Here is a 19,698-nt window from a genome sequence, read left to right on the forward strand (position 1 = left end):
AAACAGGTTGCAGCACAGAGACTACACAGAGCGGGACCACATTGGATAATAAGACAGCACGAAAACAGAAATACTAGGATGACACCAATGACCATCAGAACCTTCCATCCCCACGCTGATACCAGAGTCCAAAACCACTCCATGAAGGACCAGTTTCCCTTATCTACGTGTATAGAGTCGGAAATCTTGTGAAGCTTAGAGATCGCTTCATAGACTGTTGGAGCATTATTTGGAATAAAGACACAGCAGCTCGATTGGATCATTCTGCATACCCCACCTCGATCTGCAAGTATTACGTCTAGAACCATACGGTTCTGCAACGTCATGAGACGATCCGCCTGAAGCTCAGCTGTTAAGTTACTAAGGGCACCAGCAGTTTCTGTAATAGTAGATTCAACTACCCGTGTTAGTTGACGTAGATTTCTACTATTGGCCATAGGCCCCCAAAACGGAAGGAAACCTTTGAAAAAGTCTCCAGCTTCTTGACCAGCGGTATCTTCCTTGCTGAAGACACCTCTTGTTACTCTGGTCTTGTGATAATCTGAAGAAGCAGTGTATGTCGGAGGTAACAATCGAGCAATATAACATGAACCTGAAAAGTCAGCAGGCAGCCATGTATATGCTCTGTCCTGACAGATGAAGTAGGTACCCCTAGCAGTCAGAAAGGCAGGGGAGGAGTTAGACGGAAATACGTAAGTCTCAACGCACTCACTCCTCCCTAGCTGAGCTCTCGGATTTCTCCCATTTCCTTGCAAACAGACTTGACCTCGGTGAGGCACAACCCAAACTGAAGTGGAGCTTTTACGCTTGCTTTCTCCCAAACTAAGGCGATACTCGGTAGAGTTCCAACTCAAATACACCCGTAATTCATCTCTAGGGTAAGATGGAGTATTATTGACGTCTTTAATCATGTCAATAATTCCCTGGACTAAAGCTTTGTTGGCTGAGTTGTATTTAGTGGACCGTGGTGGGCGCGGAGGATAGGTCTCAAGGGCATATGAAAAAATGGTCTGAAAGGCCTGAAATGATCCATTGTAGCTAAAAGGCAAGACTAGATAGGGAATGCCTTTATCCATAGTGTGAGGTATCAAGCCACACACCCAGCAGTCTGTAGTATTAACTACCAGTTGGTGTTGATGCAAGAGCTGTACAAATGTATTGTTAATAAATTCTGAGCGTCAAGCTTGTTCGTGTTCAGGAAATGAGTGAAAAGAATGCATAGAAGAAACCGTAGAAGTAGTAGGATCAAGGGGAGGTACTGTAGTTACTGGCATAAAAATCAAATGTACACCAAAGACGATTCCACCCACCAACGTTATCAAAACAATTAAAAATGTAACTGCACATTGCATTAGAAAGCATTTGCTGTGAAGTATTCTGTACAGTCTATTTCTGCGAACATAAATTACATTTTCTCGTTGCAGCTCAGGAAGCTCCATCTTCTACGACCGTTCGCGACCACTGATGATGTGTACGTAGATGAAAATGCCTCTATCAGCCCTGGGAGTTCCCAGAACTAACAGAAAGATCGACCTTGTGTCTGACCCCCGCAGATTCAACTAGGCACACAGCCACGACCCTACGGCTACCCAGACGGCAAGGCAATTTTAAAACAAAAAGAAACAATACAAAGTATTAGCAAACTTCCTGGCTGGAGGCAATGTATAGAAAATTCAAATCTGAAAATAGGCAGTTTCCTGCTTTATTTGTCCATATTGCGAGGTCGCAAGTTGTATCTCAGTTTTGCAGGAGCTGTCTGATCTGGAAACAATGTATTTTCAACTGACGTTGCAATGTTCACGTTCGCAGATGGCAAATGTTCAGCGTTCAAAAGAGCAGTTTCAGGAGGAGAGTCAGAATTTGGTGAATCCGTGATCAGTTCTGCATCGCTGAAAGGTATGAACCTGGGGACTTGTTCCGTTTCAGAGGCACCGATTCCTTTCTTTACCCAGTTGTCGTAAGGAAGTGGCAGAGGCACACGTTTGACATGTGTCGTATGGATCCAGTTTTTCCTTCCGGCCACACGAATAGCAGTTCTCGTTGCTAGTAGGACTTGGAAAGGGCCAATGAATCTGGGCTGAAGATTTTTCGTTCTTGCAAAATTTCTAATGACCACCTGGTCACCTGGTTTCAGCTGATGGCCTGGACTCTCCGGTGGCTTTGGCAATGCATCGAAAACCTGTTGGTGAATAAGACTCAATTTAGCAGTCAAGTCGAAAAGGTAATCAATTAACATTGGGTATTCCAGCTGCTTGAATTCTTTTGGTCTAGGTACCCCCCAAACATTTGCAGGACGACCAAAAACTATTTCATAAGGACTAAGCCCTACTCTAGAATGTACGGTTGCTCTTGTTGATAGCAAAGCCAAAGGCAATGCGTCTGGCCAGGACAAACCCGTGGATGCTTGTATCTTAGCAAGTTTCAGTTTAAGGGTGCCATTGTAACCCTCGACTAAACCCGCGGACTGGGGATGATTCGCACTATGAAACTTCTGTCTAATCCCTAGGCCGGCACACACACTCTGCATAACTTTCCCTACGAACTCACTTCCGTTATCTGACCATACAATCCGTGGCATTCCGTATCTGGGGAAGTATTCTTTAAGAAGAATTTTGGCAGTGGATAAGGCAGTATTGTCCTTTAGCGGGTATGCTTCGATCCATCTGGAGAAAGCACAAACTACCACTAGGACGTATTTCAGGTTATTACAACGATCCATGTGAATGAAGTCTAGCTGGATCACTTCGAAGGGGCAGGAAGGAGGAGCGAAGTGACCTGCAGGTGTGGGGATTCCCTTGCCAGGATTATGCATCAAGCATACCATACAATTTCTCACCACTCTCTCTGCACACTTACTAATCCCATCATTCTTCCAGACCGGAGCCAACATCTTACAAATCCCTTTTGAACTGATGTGCGCTGTTCCATGTGCCATCGTCACTACTGCAAGCACATACGCATCAGGCAACATCCAACACTGTTGTTCCGACAAGTCAATCCAACACCCACTCGAGTCCAATTTACCCGTGCTCTCTTTCCATGCAAGTTTTTCCTCCTCAGTCGCCTCTTTCTGAATTTCTTTCACGCTTTCCACTGTGTCCTCACATATTCCAGACTCAGAAATCCATCTTGCAGACGTTGCAACATACATTCTACTCATCATATTTCTAGCTGTCTGTTTTGCAGTCTCATCAGCAAAAGCATTCCCACGACCAACATCATCCGTGATTGCTTTATGAGCACTGCATTTCACAATCGCAACTTCAGTCGGCAAGGTTAGAGATTCCAACAAGTCATTAACTAGCTGACCATGTTGAATCTTAGTCCCATGTGACGTAATGAAACCTCTCTCTTTCCACAAACGGCCAAAACTATGGGCCACGCCGAACGCATACTGACTATCTGTGAACACATTCACTCTTTTTCCCTTAGCTAAAACGCACGCTCTTGTTAGCGCGATCAATTCTGCAGCCTGGGCAGAATTCTGACTCACTCTCGCAGTCTCCACGATCGTACTCAAAGTCGTTACTGCATAAGCAGCAGTCACATCACCATTCTCCAATTTGAAGCAAGACCCATCAACATACAGCGTGCCATCTGGATCTGATAACGGAGTGTTTTTTAGATCAATTCGTCCTTTGGTTTCTTCCTCAGTTTTGAAACAACAGTCGTGTGGTTCGGAATCACTCGACTCTTGGCTAGTCGGCAACAATGTTGCTGGATTCAATACATTGCATCTCTTGATCTGAATATGACTAGCTAACAGTGTCAGTTCATAACCTGATAATCTAGCACTGGTAAGGTGTTGCGTCTTGGTTCGGTTCATGAGTGTATCCACAGCATGAGGAACCATAACTACTAGCATGTTGTTCATTACTAAACCAGCAGATTGTCGAATGGAAGCTGCAGCTGCGGCTGTAGCTCTCAAGCAACTAGGCAATGCTCTGGCTACCGGATCTAACGTTGATGAAAAATACGCACAAGGGCGTTGTTTATCACCAAATTTCTGCGTCAAAACACTCAATGCACAACCTTCTCTCTCGTGGACATAGAGCGTGAATGGCTTACTGTAGTCGGGTGTACCCAATACAGGTGCTGAACACAGTGCATTTCGTAACTCAGAAAAACTCTGCTGACATTCAGCAGACCATGGTACCGGACTCGGAACATTTTTCCCAGTCAAAGCTACCAACGGTTTTGCTAAAAGAGAAAAATTTGGGATCCATTGCCTACAATATGAGGTAATACCTAAAAAGGCACGTACTTCTCTCTGCGTGCTAGGAACATTCATCTGTGTAATTGCTTTTATTCTCTCTGGGGTCAACTTCCTTCCCTCCTTTGACAAGAGATGACCTAGGTAGGTCACTTCTTGGCAGCAGTATTGCATTTTTGAAGGTGACACCTTGTGATTCAAATCTGACAAGTGATGCAATAAAGAAATCGTAGCTGTTTTGCAAGTTTCCTTGTCATCAGCAGCCACTAGAAGGTCATCGACATATTGTACTAAAGCAGAACCAAGAGGAAGTACGAAGGAATCTAACTGGCTTTTTAATGCTTGACTGTAAATGGATGGGCTTTCACAATAGCCTTGTGGAGCGCGTTTAAACCTGAAGCTTCGTCCTCCTAGAGAGAAACCGAAGATATCTCTGCTTTCTTCGGCTATCGGAATGCTGAAAAAGGCATTTTTCAATTCGACAACCGAAAACCATGCTGCTGTAGCAGGTATCAACGTTAACAATGCAGTAATGTCTGGAACCACAGGAAACTGTGGAATCACAATTTTATTAACCTCTCTGAGATCAATTACAAACCTATATACTGGAGGTTTTGTTGGGTCAGTTCGTTTCAAAATAGGCAGTACAGGACTATTACAGACATTACCTCTAGTTTCTTCTATAACGTCTTTCTCAATCAGATCATGCACTATCAGTAGGAGCGCACGCTCACCTTCACTAGAGATTCTGTATTGTGGAATTCGTGGAAGTTTGACATTTGCTTTCAAAGTTACTACATAGGGTGGAATTTCCAATAGACCTACATCATTAGGACCAGTCGCCCAAAGAGTATCAGGGAGTGAACGCAGCTCTGGTGGGAGCGCATCCATCGACAAGTACATCGGAGAGATTATTCTTTTACCCAACGTAAGCTGTACTCCTTCTGGAGAACAGTACAATGTCGCGTACAGGCGTTTTAACAAGTCTAAACCAAGCAGATTTTCGTTACAACCTGTCGTCAAAATCAGGGGTGCTTTCAATTGACAGGGTCCAACAGAAATCGACAAAGGACCAGAAACAGGGTTGTGAACAGGGGCGCCCGAAAAACCTACTGAAACGTTTGTTGAGCCAGACAAAGGTGCGCCAGGGAGTTTCGCATGTATGATAGAACTTTTTGCTGCACCAGTATCCAACAGAAACGGTTCGACTATACCTGATGTTGCTACTGCGACATAAGGCCCACTCTGATCTACTGGAACTGATACTACTCCCTCTCTTTGTCCATGGCTGCCCTAGTACTCACTTTGCTGACCTTCCTCACTAGCTTCATAATAGTCTTCAACATGATACTGTGGAGACCTATTCTGTTGGGCAGATTGTCCATTTCGCTGGTCGAAATAATTAGAAGGGCGATCACTCATCTGCGGAGGCATAGCACCTCGTCCTCGACCTCTAGAGTTTTGCATGGAACTACCACGACCTCTCTGAGCTGCCGCAGCATTATTTTGTGCCCGAACTGGACACTCATTTTTGTAATGACCTTCCACTTTGCAATAAGCACATTGATTCCATTGGTATTGTGGTCTTTGAAAATTATATTCCGTTCTTTGATATGACCCTTGCTGCATATTAGTCTGATTAGTGCGAGGCGGATAAGCTTGCTGTAAAAGTACTTTAGTTTTTAAATCTTTCGTCTTTTTATCTGATTTTTCCTTCTCTTCTTTATCCCTATTTTCATAGTACTGGGCAGTCGCAAGTATTTGCGCAGTCGTAGAGACAGCCCACGCACTTTCAGAATTCTTTAATTTACCACTAAGTTCTGGCAACAGATTGTGCACAAATTTATCAACAAATAATCTCTGGCCTCCTTCTGTGCTCATATCCTGACCACTATGATCCACGAAAGTCTCCTCGAATCTTGTGAAAAAGTCGGAGACGCTTTCGTCTTTCTTCTGTTTGCACGCGGACAATTTGTCCCAGTTAACGCGCAATGCTGGCATCAAAGTTTTCATTAAATCGATTATTCTACCAGGCAAATTAGCAATTAGGGGTTCTGGTTTAGAACCACCTATTTGTTGACCATCCGCTGCAATTATAGCTGCCCAGTCACCACCTAGGGCAACTGGATGATTCTCTTTACGAATTTTAGCCCAAATTGGTTGCGGTACTACATTACCAAATAGCAGATCTATGTCAGCAAGATTCAATACACAAGCGTCAACTGTTTGAGCCAACTCTTTGTAGTACCCTGCAGGATTTTTACGCGGATCTGGCAAGGCCTGTTTCACTGCTAATACTTCAGCTCGCTTCCATGGAATATGTATCCATACTCTCTGGAATTGTGCCGGAGCGGCCGCAATACCAAGCGGTGCATTAGCTTGCACAGCTTCACGCCAAATTGGTGGAACCTCTCTCATTGGATATTGACGATTTTGTTTCGTACTACGTTTCCCTAACTCTCTTGGTGAACGAAGGGATGAGTCGGTTCTATAACTTAGAACCAGTTCCATCGCTTCTTTTATATTTTGTCCAATTATCATACCTGCAGCAAACTCTTTCTGTACATTAATTAATTCTCCTAGATTTGATTCAGGGTCATCCTCTTCCAATTCCTCACGTAGAAGGAAACACATTTCATCGAACACATATCGTTGTGTCGGTTCATTCCATTGCATAAATGTATCTAATACATCTTGTACATTATATCTTCCAACTTTTGAAACCCATCTAAGAGCAGTGGAATCTAATATTCCTCTTTCTTCAGTACTGGGAAGCTGACTACGCCTCTGCACAGAGTCAGAGGTAGGAGTCTTAATCAGAGTTTTATAGAAGGGAGATAGAATATTAGAGACAGAATCAGTGATTCTCCGACGAACAGAAAGTGGAGTCATAATATTAGCAGAGGCAGTAAATAGAGTAGCAGTTGGAACAGATAGATTAGGAGCAGTAGGAGTAGCAGGAAAAATAGCTTGTGAACTAGCAGGTGTGAGCGACACAGGTATAGGTAAAGAAGCCGGCAACCCTAGAAGAGGGGTTGTCGAAGGAACATTAATATTGACCACAGGAGGTACAGGAACTTGATTCAGGGGAGCGGGAACAGGGACACCAGGTTGTCCAGCAACCGGTAATTGAACATTCGGTATAGGTGGAGCCGTAGCACCCTGTGCATACGGTGGGGGTGATCGTAACAAGTAAGACAACAGGGGATCCTTTTCAGGGTCCTCTACTATCTTAGCCGTACTCGTTGGCAACGCAGGATAGCACTTGTCTATCGCTAAATTACGCTCTCTATTGGCCACCTCCATCGCTTTTTCAGATTCGTTGAGTTGCAGCTGCCTAGCAGACTGTTCTAAAGTCAACTCTTGCTCTTTCTGTTCTTTCTTCAACTTTTTAATTTCTCTTTGTTTAGATTCTTTTCGCCAATAACGGAAAGAATCAAACATTGCCGGCCGGGCTTTCTTCTTAAACAACCTTCTTTCTAGATTATCGAGAACTTCAGGTTCAAAACTACCATGTAGTGGCCAACTAAGGACACCATCTTTCTCTGTGAAGCGGATCCATACCTCGTTATAAGAGATAGGGCCCACACCAAATTTGCAATATAGATCATAAAGGGGAGTTCCAATCGGAGGAACCAAACACGAGTCCTCCAACTGGGAATCACTGTTGCAACTGAAACAAGACAACATACAATTTTTCCGACTTACCATTTTATAATCCGGAACACAAAACAAACAAGACACAAACAGAAAAGATGCGCACTCGAACCAAGAACTCGAACCAAGAACTTAGGCCTACCAGAACTGACAAATGTATCGATACCTGAACTGAACAGAATGATTATCGTGATAATCTTACAGAACTGAACTGAACTGAGAACTAAAAGGATTATTCAAACAGGAGCAACCCTCACAAAATACTTAACTGAGGTACTGAAGACGTCACCAAGGAGAAACCCGTCACGTCTCGCCGTACTGAGGACTGCACCTCGGGTCCAAGACAGGGCGACGGTCAAGGCAACGGACCACTGCAGCCGTCTGAACGGGAACCCTCGTGGAAGAGAACGTCGGGGCCACTTTTGCGATATGCCGGGATCAATGAAGTGGGGCGCCTCCCTCTGAAATCTTCACACGAAGCTCCTCGAACTCTTCAGGCTTTTGGACCGGTACCGAATGACGTCGCCCCACGTTGGGCGCCAATTGGAGTTCTGGACTTTTTGGTTCCGTCCAGAGGTGTCAGGGAAAACACCCGAAGACCCCGGAGTTCAACCTGTCTCGGTGCACAAACAAACAGAAACACGGGCTTCTCGATGGTGGCGCCAAAGACCAAAGGTTTATTACTGCAGGGACACAGAAGTCACAGAAACTGCACACGGGCAGTGTCTAGGAGCCTGTTCAATTTGTACAAAGAGGGTTGTTCCTTATATACTAAATATTCTGCTCGGGGCAAATTCTTTACATGTTACCACAGTCCTAAACATTCGTGTCTTAAACAATAAATATTTGGCGTTGCACAGGAATCGTCAACAGTATCTGATGTCAAAACATTACGAATGAGGGGTTCCCACTTTTCCATCATAATCCCATGTCAATTCCTCATTCAAGACCCGGACCGCCTCATCGTAAATTTCGTTACCTCCCCCTAATAAAGGCCCAGAAGGAAAGGAGCAGAGCCAGGTGCAGAAGATAGAAAGACAGGATAAGAGATTTTTGTGGATCGTAAATGGGCACGGTTACCAGCTTCGGCCGCCTAATCATGATCAGGCCAACGGACACAAGAACCAGTATAGCAGGACTGGCCTCAGGCTGGGGAGGCAGCTCTTGCCGAGTCATGCTGCCACAGCGTTGCTGGCCTAAGGTGCACGTGTCACTCGCAAGGTGAATTGCCGGCTAAAGCCTACGTGTCATTTAATGAAGAGAGATCATTGCGTGTCCATTGACTATGTGAGGGCAAGGAATACAAAATGGCTTCCGTGTTCTAAGATGGATGCCATGGGTAGAACAGAAATGTGTTTGTAACTGGAGTGCTCTTGCTCGTAGCATAGCGAAAACACCAGGATATACTAAATGGATCATTTGCGGTTCACTGATACCAAAATTATGTATTTACGACAATGTTTACAAACACGAGTAAAATCGTCACGGAACCTCACCTGGGGCATTGTGGCACTGAGTAACAGGTGTCTATTGTTACCCAACGTAATGGTACTCTTTTTATTGACTTTAAAAGGATGAAAGGCTGAGTTGACCTGCTGGTATATGCACCTGTGGCCAGGCAATGAAATCAATCACCGGTTTCTGGCAAATGCATTGGTCCACTGAGCCACCAAACCCAGCTTCTACCAGACAGACTGGCCATCTTTTAGTTAACTATGGTTTATTACGAACTGGGCTAGCTACATAAAACCAGCTCAGCTCTAGATGAATTGTTTTCTGTTTTTTACTATGTTACAGTAATACCAATACATCTTTGGCTAGGTAGATCAGAGAACTGTGGAGCTGTTAGTCCAGTACTGAGAAACATTTCCTTTGCAGACATATGTAAGGCAGCCACCTGGCAGTCAGCAGATATTTTCACAAGACATTTTTGTCTTGATGCAAATTTCAGTGAAGACGTCCAAGTGGACCAATCTTCTCTGCAGAATCTTTCCAGTTAATGCAGTATTGTTTTTTTCACTTTGCTGTTTTTTCTCTGCTTTTGGTGGGGAGAAGATTGTTATTCTATTCAGTGCTTATGACTAAAAATGAACATTCTCTTGAAGAGAAGGAACACTTACCTTTTGCCCTGCTTCTTATCCAGAGGAACCTTTATTATAATCATAATCAATCCTCCCTCCTACCTAGAGAAAGAGCAAATGGAATTATACTCAGTTTTACCATATTGGCCAACTTCCACCTACAGGGCATGGTGGGATGCTCATGGTATGCTAAGGACCAGCAGAAGTTTTCCCAGCCTTTCAGGCTTCCTTGTACTAGGCTACATTGCCCCTATTTTATAATGCTCTTCCTTTAAAAATAGGCTTGTGAAAGAGTTGTCTAGTCATTATGCTATTTCTATGGACTACTGTCCTGCATTTAAAATTGATTTCCTTTAGAAATAAATACACGGAAATTGGCCAACTTAGCCTTCTCTAGGCAGTTTGTAAATACTTTCTTTGTTATACAAAACTCCTTTTTAAAATGATGCTCTTAATCAGGGGTTATCAGAACGTGACTACCATCATGATCTGGCCTTCCAGATCTTCTGATCCATTAGTCAGGAACTATTGGGGTTCGGCTGCTAGACTTTCTATTGGATAAAACTGATTGATTACCTCGAAATAGAGTAGAAGCAATTTTCCCTACTCTTGAACTTACGATGTTTGGTGTATCTCAAAACTGCACATTACTGAGTCATACGGGCTGAATCGCGAAACAATAAAAAAAAATGATATCTCTTTCACACAGCTAGAAGATATCTTCTTCAATGTAAACACTCCTCTATTTTTCTAAAGTGTTCATAAATGTTTTTTTCATATGTAAAAGTGGCCCTGGGGTAATGGTTTATCTTGATATTCGGTACATTTTAGTACCCCTTAGAGCTGGATTCTCGAGCCCTAACAGGCTAATTTAAAGATCACTTTTGTGAGCATCTTGGAGAATCAGGCGGGTGTACACATTTACAATTTTAGAATCACTGACTGTCACTAAATTGGCATTTAATGAAGACTTTGGTGTGTATGGAATCCAATTCTAGCCCACAAATTAGGATGATGAAGAAACCAGAGGTTTTATAAATAAACAAGGGGAACCCAGTAGGTGGCTAAGGACCATGGGTATCAATATAGTTTAAAGAGAACAAAGGTCCTAAGCTTTAAGCAAGATCATAGAATAATATCATATAGACCACAATAGGCTACTATATCATTTGCTTCCTTGTCCAGCCGGACAGGGAATTTAATGTTCAATTCAAGTATAAAAAGGTTCATTTTACATTTTGCAACAAAACATTTCATTGCAGTAGGGCAAGATAGCCAGTGTATCCTGGAGTTACTCCAGGATACACTGGCTATCTTGATTCATAACAGTGCCCTGATTGCTCACCTTTCTTGCCTGTAATATATTTCTCTTTCTCTCCTACCTTTTCACTTAACTTTTTAGTACGGTACAGGACTGTGCCCTACTGCAATGAAATGTTTTGTTTCAAAATGTAAAATGAACCTTTTTATACTTGAATTGAACATTAAATTCCCTGTCCGGCTGGACAAGGAAGCAAATGATATAGTAGCCTATTGTGGTCTATATGATATTATTCTATGATCTTGCTTAAAGCTTAGGACCTCTGAAGAAACCAGAGGGCCCGATTCACAGAACTAAATTAAGACAAAATCCTAAACTTACTACTTTTGGTATTCACAGAAGTTAGGATTGTGTCTTAAGTTTGTCTTAAGACAAATTTAAGACAGACTTAAGACAGACTTAAGACAAAATCCTAACTTAAGTCTGTCTTAAGTCTGTCTTAAAGACAAAATCCTAACTTCTGTGAATACCAAAAGTAGTAAGTTTAGGATATTGTCTTAAATTAGTTCTGTGAATTGGGCCCATAGATACTATTATGGACTAATGGTATGTTAGAAACATGCTTATTGTTAATCTCGTTGTGTACTTGAAGGGACACAGAATGGACCTGACTTTATTTGGGTTAGAGTGTTAGTAAACAATAGATGGACATTTGCTATCCAACTTCATTCATGTCCAGTATATAATCACATGCACCAACAAACTGAGTATTATTCAGTAAAGCCTGTAACTTTGTGTAATCACAGGTGCTAGTTGAATAGAAATTTCAGATGCCACTTTAAGTCAACAGAGTTCAAGCCTGATGATACTAATGTTTGAGTAAAATCAGAATATGGTAATAAATGTTAAAGATTTGTTAGCCCAGTAATGATGTATGATTGGTTTCCTTGGTGACTAACCAATAATCAACATATTCTTATACATATGGCTCAGGTTGTACTCTGTAATTTGTGTCTTTTACTCCAGGGGCAGAGACATTCTGGGGGGCAGGAAAGATGTCTGTGAGCTGACCATGCCTGATGATGACCAACACTCCCTGAAACTCTTCAAGGTTGGCAAAGAAGACATTGGAGAGATCAGCTGTGAGGCCAAGAATGGGTATGGAGTGGACAGGTGTACCGTCTGCCTGGAGCTAGCAGGTACATGACAAATGAACAGAAAGAGAGGGTGATTGGTTTAAAGTGAGTTACGGGTCAGACAATGGGTCGGATCATGAGATGGGTAATGGAATCAGAATGCGACTCTGAGAGTGAATTAGAAGGATCTGTAGGGAACCTGGAGAATCACAGGGACTGCTATAGAAACAAGACGCTGGATTGTCTTGTTGGGAGGAAAGGTCTAGTCATGCAATAGCATCAGAGTGGAGGCTGGGACTCAGGATGGGAAGGAGGCAAGAGGGCCAGATGAAGTGGGACAGTACCAGTGGAGGTGACACATCAGGGGTTGAAAGGCATCAGTGTGCTTGAAGTCCCTGCTGGATGGGCAAGGTAGAAGGAGTAAAGAGACCCTTTGGTAATTTGACCGTCTGATCATTTTATTTACATGATATTTAAAAAGCACATACATCTGTATTTTTTTTTGATGTACCCAAATTGGCAGTGTTAGTGTGTGTTATTGGTTTGTGCACAGAGAGTTGCGGCCTCAGCTAAACTCCTATACCTATTGTAAAGAGGCGGACATGACAAACAGGAGGGTTGTCTGGTAGGCTGTACATTCTTCAGATTCCAAAACACAAAACTAAGTTCAGAGCTGCAACTTTACATTTAACAACAAACACAACACCGAAAGCTCTGATATTGTCCTCTACCTGCTCTAACGACTGGGCCAGCATTCAGATATTAGCTTTCGTAAGCTTCTTTTTTGATATCCTCAGTTCCAACATGGGTCTGAATTCCTTTTCCTTCTATTGTTTCTTGCTGTGAAGAATGTTGAGTAGAAAGAAACCTTTATTCTTCTGTAGCTTGCTGCACATTCCATTGCTTGTTTGTGTTGTATGGACATGTTTTCTGAGGCAGGAGTTTGAGATGCTAATGCTCCTACTAAAGCTGGTGAATGTCTTAGTGAATGCATGATCTCTTCTATACTGTGTGTTAAGGGAAGTTATTATTTTTATTCTAATAGTACCTACTTTCGTGTTACTTTGTGCATCCACAAGGTTTTACTTCCGTAATGGCCTCTGTAGTCTCTGCTTGGAAGTGCCAGCTTACTTATTGATCACTCCTCAACTCTACATGTTCAACACCCTGCTGTCAAGGTAGCTTTAGGAAGTTCAACCTTGTCTGTTATTCTCAGAGACCTTCAGTGATTGGGCATCAAGACAAAGTGAAGTTCAAATGTCCCTCCTTGGCTAGCAAAATCCATGTTGGTCAAGACACTTCTGAGTTGTCTGTCCTCATTCAACAAGACATTGCAGGATGCTACTTCCCCCTAATTGCATGTTCCAAAGGTTAAGAGAGAATGAGCTTTGTTGTGGCTGTTACATTGCATTAGTGCCAGGATGCTTTCCTAATGGTCGCTTGCTCTACAAATAATATGAACAAATAGTAATAACATTACAAAGCAATGGTTATTTAACTCTTTCAGCCTTCAACATTGTATCACATATCTCTTTTTAATGCTGTACAATGCTTAGGAGAAAGGAATGTAATTGCGGGTGTTGATCTGTCAGCACAATTGTTGATCTTGTGCAGGGTCCGTGCGTGTCCAGGCCATGCTGGGGTAGGGATTTACGCTCTTAAAGCAGTAGTGTTTCTACATGTATGTTGCTTGTGGATGATGAAAACCAGGATGAGGCTGCCTGGATACCTCCCTATGCAGCACTGACTTTCTCCATTTATTTCCCCTGTTTGCATGACTGTCAGTCAGTCTCTGTTTATTTCTGGATTTTACATATGTGCCTTTCTTTGCATAAGTAACTGTTCACTAAAGGCCATAGTGACTTAATTCTTCTTTGTCTGTAGAGGCCCCTCGCTTTGAATCCATCATGGAAGATATTGAAATTGGGACCAGTGAGACAGCACGCTTCGTGGTGGTTGTGGAGGGAAAGCCCCTTCCTGATATCATGTGGTACAAGGTGAGTCTCCCGGCGTGTGTGGGTAGACAAGAGATGAGCGTTGCTATGACAGTGTTGGTAAGGATGTAGAGTCCATGACCTCAATGCCACGGTTCTGTATACGCTGCATCTTTCCACTTTCCCTACAAGTTTAATTTGGCACTGTGACTTTGTCAAGACTGTGGAACATTCTCTTGGAACATCCTCTGGTGAGGAGTTGAATATACATGCTGGAAATGGCCCAGTGCCCAATTTTCTTTTCAAGGGAGTAGAAATATCTTTTTAGCATGTATGCGATATGCAAGTGTCTCATTTCTGAACTCCAACAGCAAAAAAAGGCATCTCTAATTCACCTGACAGGGGATGTTTAAATCTATCTAAAGCTCTGTCTTCAGAGCCTCCTTGACATCGTGGAGCTCTAAGAACATCATTTGAGTCTGACTAGAGATACCTCTGGATTCTTACGATGTTGAAAAAATCTGCATTGCCCCATCCACAAGAATGATACTTCATCAAGCCCATCTTTCCAATTGGGTTTTGCATTGGTGGTCATGATGACCCAAGGAATATCTGCAGATGCATGAGAAAAGTACAGTCCTTATGCCGCTGCTGCACACCAATAATTCAAATCACACCTCACGGTGTAGGCAGGCAGCTCTGCACTTCAAACTAATCCATGATGGCCACTGAACAAAGTAATACTAGCCGTTTATCTATTCAGCAGCTATCTTTTTGAGTTAATTCGGTGTCAAACTCCTACTCTATTTATTTATTGTGGTATACAACCTTTACAACGCAACTTTTACAACGACCTACCATTACCACGCATTTTTTACAACGCAGGATCCATTACAACGCATACCATTACCACGCATGTATTTACAATGCAGGACGATATGGATTACGTCACAGAGGACACTTCCTTTAAATGTCAGACTTTGAATAGTTAATGCTACCTTAGCTCCCGTTTCTCACTTTGTATTCTTGAAGACACTGCAATCTCCCTGCACTCATGCAGAAACTCCCCTCACCTCGCACTCAGCAACGGCCTTCATACTGCATTCATACACTGCCCTCACACTGTACTCTTTCAGCCTTCTCACCCTGTGCTCCTGTAGATATTTTCCTCATTTTGCACTTGCACAGACATTCAACTCATCCTGCACTGGCAGACATTTCCTTTACCTAGCATTTTTAGTTTCCTCACCATCTACTTATACAGACATTTGCCTCACCCGGCACCCATACAGACTCTCTCAACATGCGCTCATGTAGACACTACCCTCAGCCTCACCCTCAGCCTGAACTCATACAGACAATCAATTCATCCTGCACTCACACAAACACTGCTCTGCCCTGCACTCAAACATTACCATCAGAAGGGGCATGGCCGAACCGAGCTTCAAGATGGCTGCGCACTAGTGTAGCTCTGCCGGCCGGCCTAACTATCCGACAGAAATCTGGAACATTTACACGCATCCTAAGCCCAAAAACAACCTGACTTATGCCATACTGCCAGCGAAACAGATAGCACTGCTTCCAAGCGCGAGGAACGAGGAGGTGCGGAGAAAACGGCAGCAGGGCTGGGAGGCGAGACCCGGGCTATAACTAACACAATGGTGCTGCCGATGTGAAGGCAGTAAGTGAGCGTACCCAGCGAGAGTGTGTGGAGGCCACCCATCACTGCTGCTGGGTGATCATAAGAGAGCCGGGTCAGCCGACGAACTCCGAGCACTGCATCCGGGAGTGTGCGAGATTGCGGCGAGGCCTGCCCGCCTTTCCTGGCGCTCCCTGAGGTGACAGCGCTGACCTGCGGTGGGGCGAGAGTAAGAGCCCAGAAGGAGACAGAGCGCGAGACCTCCTCCCCTCTGCCACAGGTCTGTAAACAACGAGGCAGGTCCGAACCGGGGGGCTGACGGTGTCATCCACAAAGTGAATGCGCATAAGGAGCGGGCTCGCTTTGCAAATACGCCCACGTCTGCGCAGCACCCCAGGGGGAACTGAAAACCGGATCGCTTGTGGCGACGGCCCGAGCAGGCACAGGAGATGCCCGGAGAGCCCACGCTGGAAGGCAGCGACCCAGGACAGCCCAGTCAGTCAGGACCTACAGACACAGGTCAGGCTCACAAGCGCGCCCACAAGACAGAACAGTAGCCACCAATGCACTTCCCCCCCGCAGTGTGAGAAGCGCAAATATCCTACACTGAAGGACTAGTGGGGGCAGACACCAGGCGGGACAGTGCGCACATATGAAAAAGCAGTGGGCAGCGATTGCGGGCCAAACACGTGTGCACACCATCCCCTCAACTCAACACGTGAGGTGGCAGTGTGCGCTGGACATCCCTGGTCTTCACGAACACAGACAGCACAAAGCTACATGAGCAGTGCATCACACACCTCCGACGCCCAGGTGCGGTAGAAGTCACCGCTGACAGCGCTGCGCGCCCTGCACTGCAATCCATGACAAGCGCCTACAATCCCACGCCCATAGCACTAGTCGGGGTCACTGAGACATGCCATTGCACACTGTAATGGCTCTACGACTGCTGCGCTCACCTGTACGGCGCAGGGCGAAGGCTGGCAGGGGGTCCTCTGAGGGTCACAGTGATCCTACGTTTCGCTACACAGTGGATACCTGAAAAATATATAACCATTCTGCTAATCAGGGACTGCACTCCAGAAGGCCCATCCTTGAAAGACTTCGACATAAGGCGCCATGGCTGGGCTAAGTGCTGTGTATCTACACACTGTTGACAGGTGCTACAGGCGGAGAGCAACGATGGGGAAAGATGACAACAAGCAGGCCAAAATCACCTTCGAGAAATGCACATCCATGATTTAAGAAACAGACCCATCGAAGATCGCGGTGGTGCCTGAAACGCAACTGGAATCGGAGCAAGAGGACGATATCAAAACCATGCTCTGCAAAGTGAAGGGCAGCCTCAGGGCGATAGATGCCAAACTGGACTCCCTGGTGATACGGATTGACCAGGTCTCGCAGAGAGTGGACAAGCAGGCAGACAAGATCGACTCCCAAGAAACCAGGGTCTCAGACTCGGATGACCACCAAGGGGGAATGAAATAACATCTTCTCAGAATGGATAAAGTGCTAGATATCATCAATGCACGCAATGAAGATCTTGAAGCCAAATCGAGGAGAAACAATGTCCGCATTACGGGAATACCAATGTACCGCATATATGGAAAAATTTGTGGAGTGCCTCCTACCTGATCTATTTGACCCAGAACTATCACCAATGTTCCTTGTGGAGCGTGCACATCGGACACTGGGACCACAACCTTCTCCTGGCGCTCCACCCAGGGCAATACTGGCACGCCTGCTCAACTACAGGGACCGAGACACTTTCCTGAGACTAGCCAGAGAAAAAGGAGAATTTAGGCACCAAGGAAACAGCATTGCACTCTACCCCAATTTCACCCAAGCAGTGCAAGCAGCAAGGCATGAATTTATACCGACGAAGAAGCTGTTCCAGAAAACTGGGACCAAATACCAAATGCTCTACCCGGCGAAGTTGAAAGTACAGATGGATAGTAAGCCTGTGCTATTCACTGAAGCCAGTGCGGCGCTGAGGTTTCCCAAAAAAACAGCCAAGAAGCACCAACATAAAAAGGCAGAGACTGTAAGATCCTCAGGTGGCCAACTCAGTGACAATTATTGAGGACAAGGTTCGAGAAAAGGCGGCCACATGCTGCTTGGTGTTCGACCCGAAGTGGCATGTCAAGAAGCACAGGAAAAGAATCATATTTCGAATAGGAACTCACGTTTACTTTGCAATGTTCGTTAGCTGTTACAAGCTTGGCCTCCCCGCAGCTGTGGCAGCGGGGCGGTATGCCGGCTAATCCATGCCCCCACGGGATGATTCCCATTTATTCGCTGTTTTGCAAACCACAGTTTGTAATGGGAGGGTTTTTGCGGGTTACACAACCTGTTTGGGGGGTTGGTGTGGGAGGGGGTGGCAAGTGGTAGTTTTTGTTCTAAGATGGCTATTGTTACATGTTCCAGATCTGTTGGCACGGATTGACAGAACAGGCAACAAAATACACCTGCAAATCACACTTGAAACTGCTTGGACAAGCGCGCAGACATATAGCAGGGAAACGGGCATCGGCACTGGGACACTCGGAGGGCGGGATTCCTCCATGCATGCGAAATTGCGACACCACACTTCTGAATATCCAAATTAACATGCACCACCTGAAACATCCGTGATCTAAATGACCAATAGAAGGTGAGACTGCTACAGGCGTAATTAGCCAGACATACAACAGACATATGTCTCCTACAACAGACACATCTAAAAGACATGGCTCTAACGAGACTGACCCATGACAGATGGGGGGAGGTGCACACATCCAGTTTTTCAAGTTATTCGCGGGGAGTAGCTATTCTGATTAGGAAAGATGTACCATGGCGGACGACCAGAATGTTGACAGACCCAGAGGGCCGCTATCTTATACTATGAGGGTTGCTATATAATCAACCGGTGATAATAGCCAACACATATGGACCTAACACAGACCACCCCACTTTTTTTCAAAATGTCTGGCACCAGATACAATTACTGGGCGGTGCCGCACTCCTTTGGGGGGGCGACTTCAATGTTGTTCTATCGCTCACACGGACGACAGAGAGGGAACGTCTCGTACGCACCACCCGAGGGCCGTTGCGACTGTACAGGGAATAATACAAGACCACCACTTAGTAGACATGTGGCGCGCACTACACCACACGGCCCTAGAAGGCACATGTGTGACGCAGCAGCGCACTCGTGGCCCAGACTAGACTTCTGGCTGCTGACTAAAGATTTACATACATGGGCCACCGAAGCCACTCATCAAGCTTGCACACTCTCGGGTCCTGCACCAATGACGCTGACCCTTTCAGTGCCACAGACGTATAGGCAACCATTTACATAGAGACTTCCCCCTAACGCACTCTCCGACCAGGCCTTCAGGGAGACCCTACAGAACACACATTGAGGAATATTTTGAGTGCAACACGGGCTCGATAGACACAGTGGGCAAACTGTGGGAGGCGTTCACGGTGGTGGTACGAGGCTTCTGCATAGCTGGGCAATTTGGAGTGCTCTGCGACATTCAGGGACACTTGGGCAGATTGAAGGCAGAGAAAAGGTTACTAGAGACACAATATTTTTGTTCGCTAACCTCCGCGACCCTCACCGATATCCGCACCAAATTGACGGAGTATCAGGAAGCGGCAACCGCGAAATTAAATTTCTCCACAAGCATGTGCAGGCTCGTCGCTATGTGGAGGGGGAAAGACTGGGGAAAACTCTTGCAAATATGATCCAAAACCCCAGAGGGTCTACATTTATAATGGAACTGATCATAC

The 19,698-nt window shown here is 44.9% G+C and overlaps 1 protein-coding gene across 4 annotated transcripts in view; it reads left to right on the forward strand.

Annotated features, from left to right (window-relative positions):
* The window catches only part of SPEG (striated muscle enriched protein kinase), a 1,484,310-nt gene that overhangs the window by 1,024,240 nt on the left and 440,372 nt on the right, over positions 1-19,698 (forward strand). For all 4 annotated transcript variants that reach the window (XM_078679189.1, XM_078679190.1, XM_078679187.1 and 1 more), the window contains exons 18-19: positions 12,239-12,411; positions 14,233-14,345. In XM_078679189.1, the coding sequence (XP_078535315.1) occupies positions 12,239-12,411; positions 14,233-14,345 (286 nt within the window). The remainder of the gene's footprint in view (positions 1-12,238; positions 12,412-14,232; positions 14,346-19,698) is intronic.

This window comes from Lissotriton helveticus, chromosome 3_1, assembly GCF_964261635.1.
Source record: "Lissotriton helveticus chromosome 3_1, aLisHel1.1, whole genome shotgun sequence".
Classification (NCBI taxonomy): domain Eukaryota; kingdom Metazoa; phylum Chordata; class Amphibia; order Caudata; family Salamandridae; genus Lissotriton; species Lissotriton helveticus.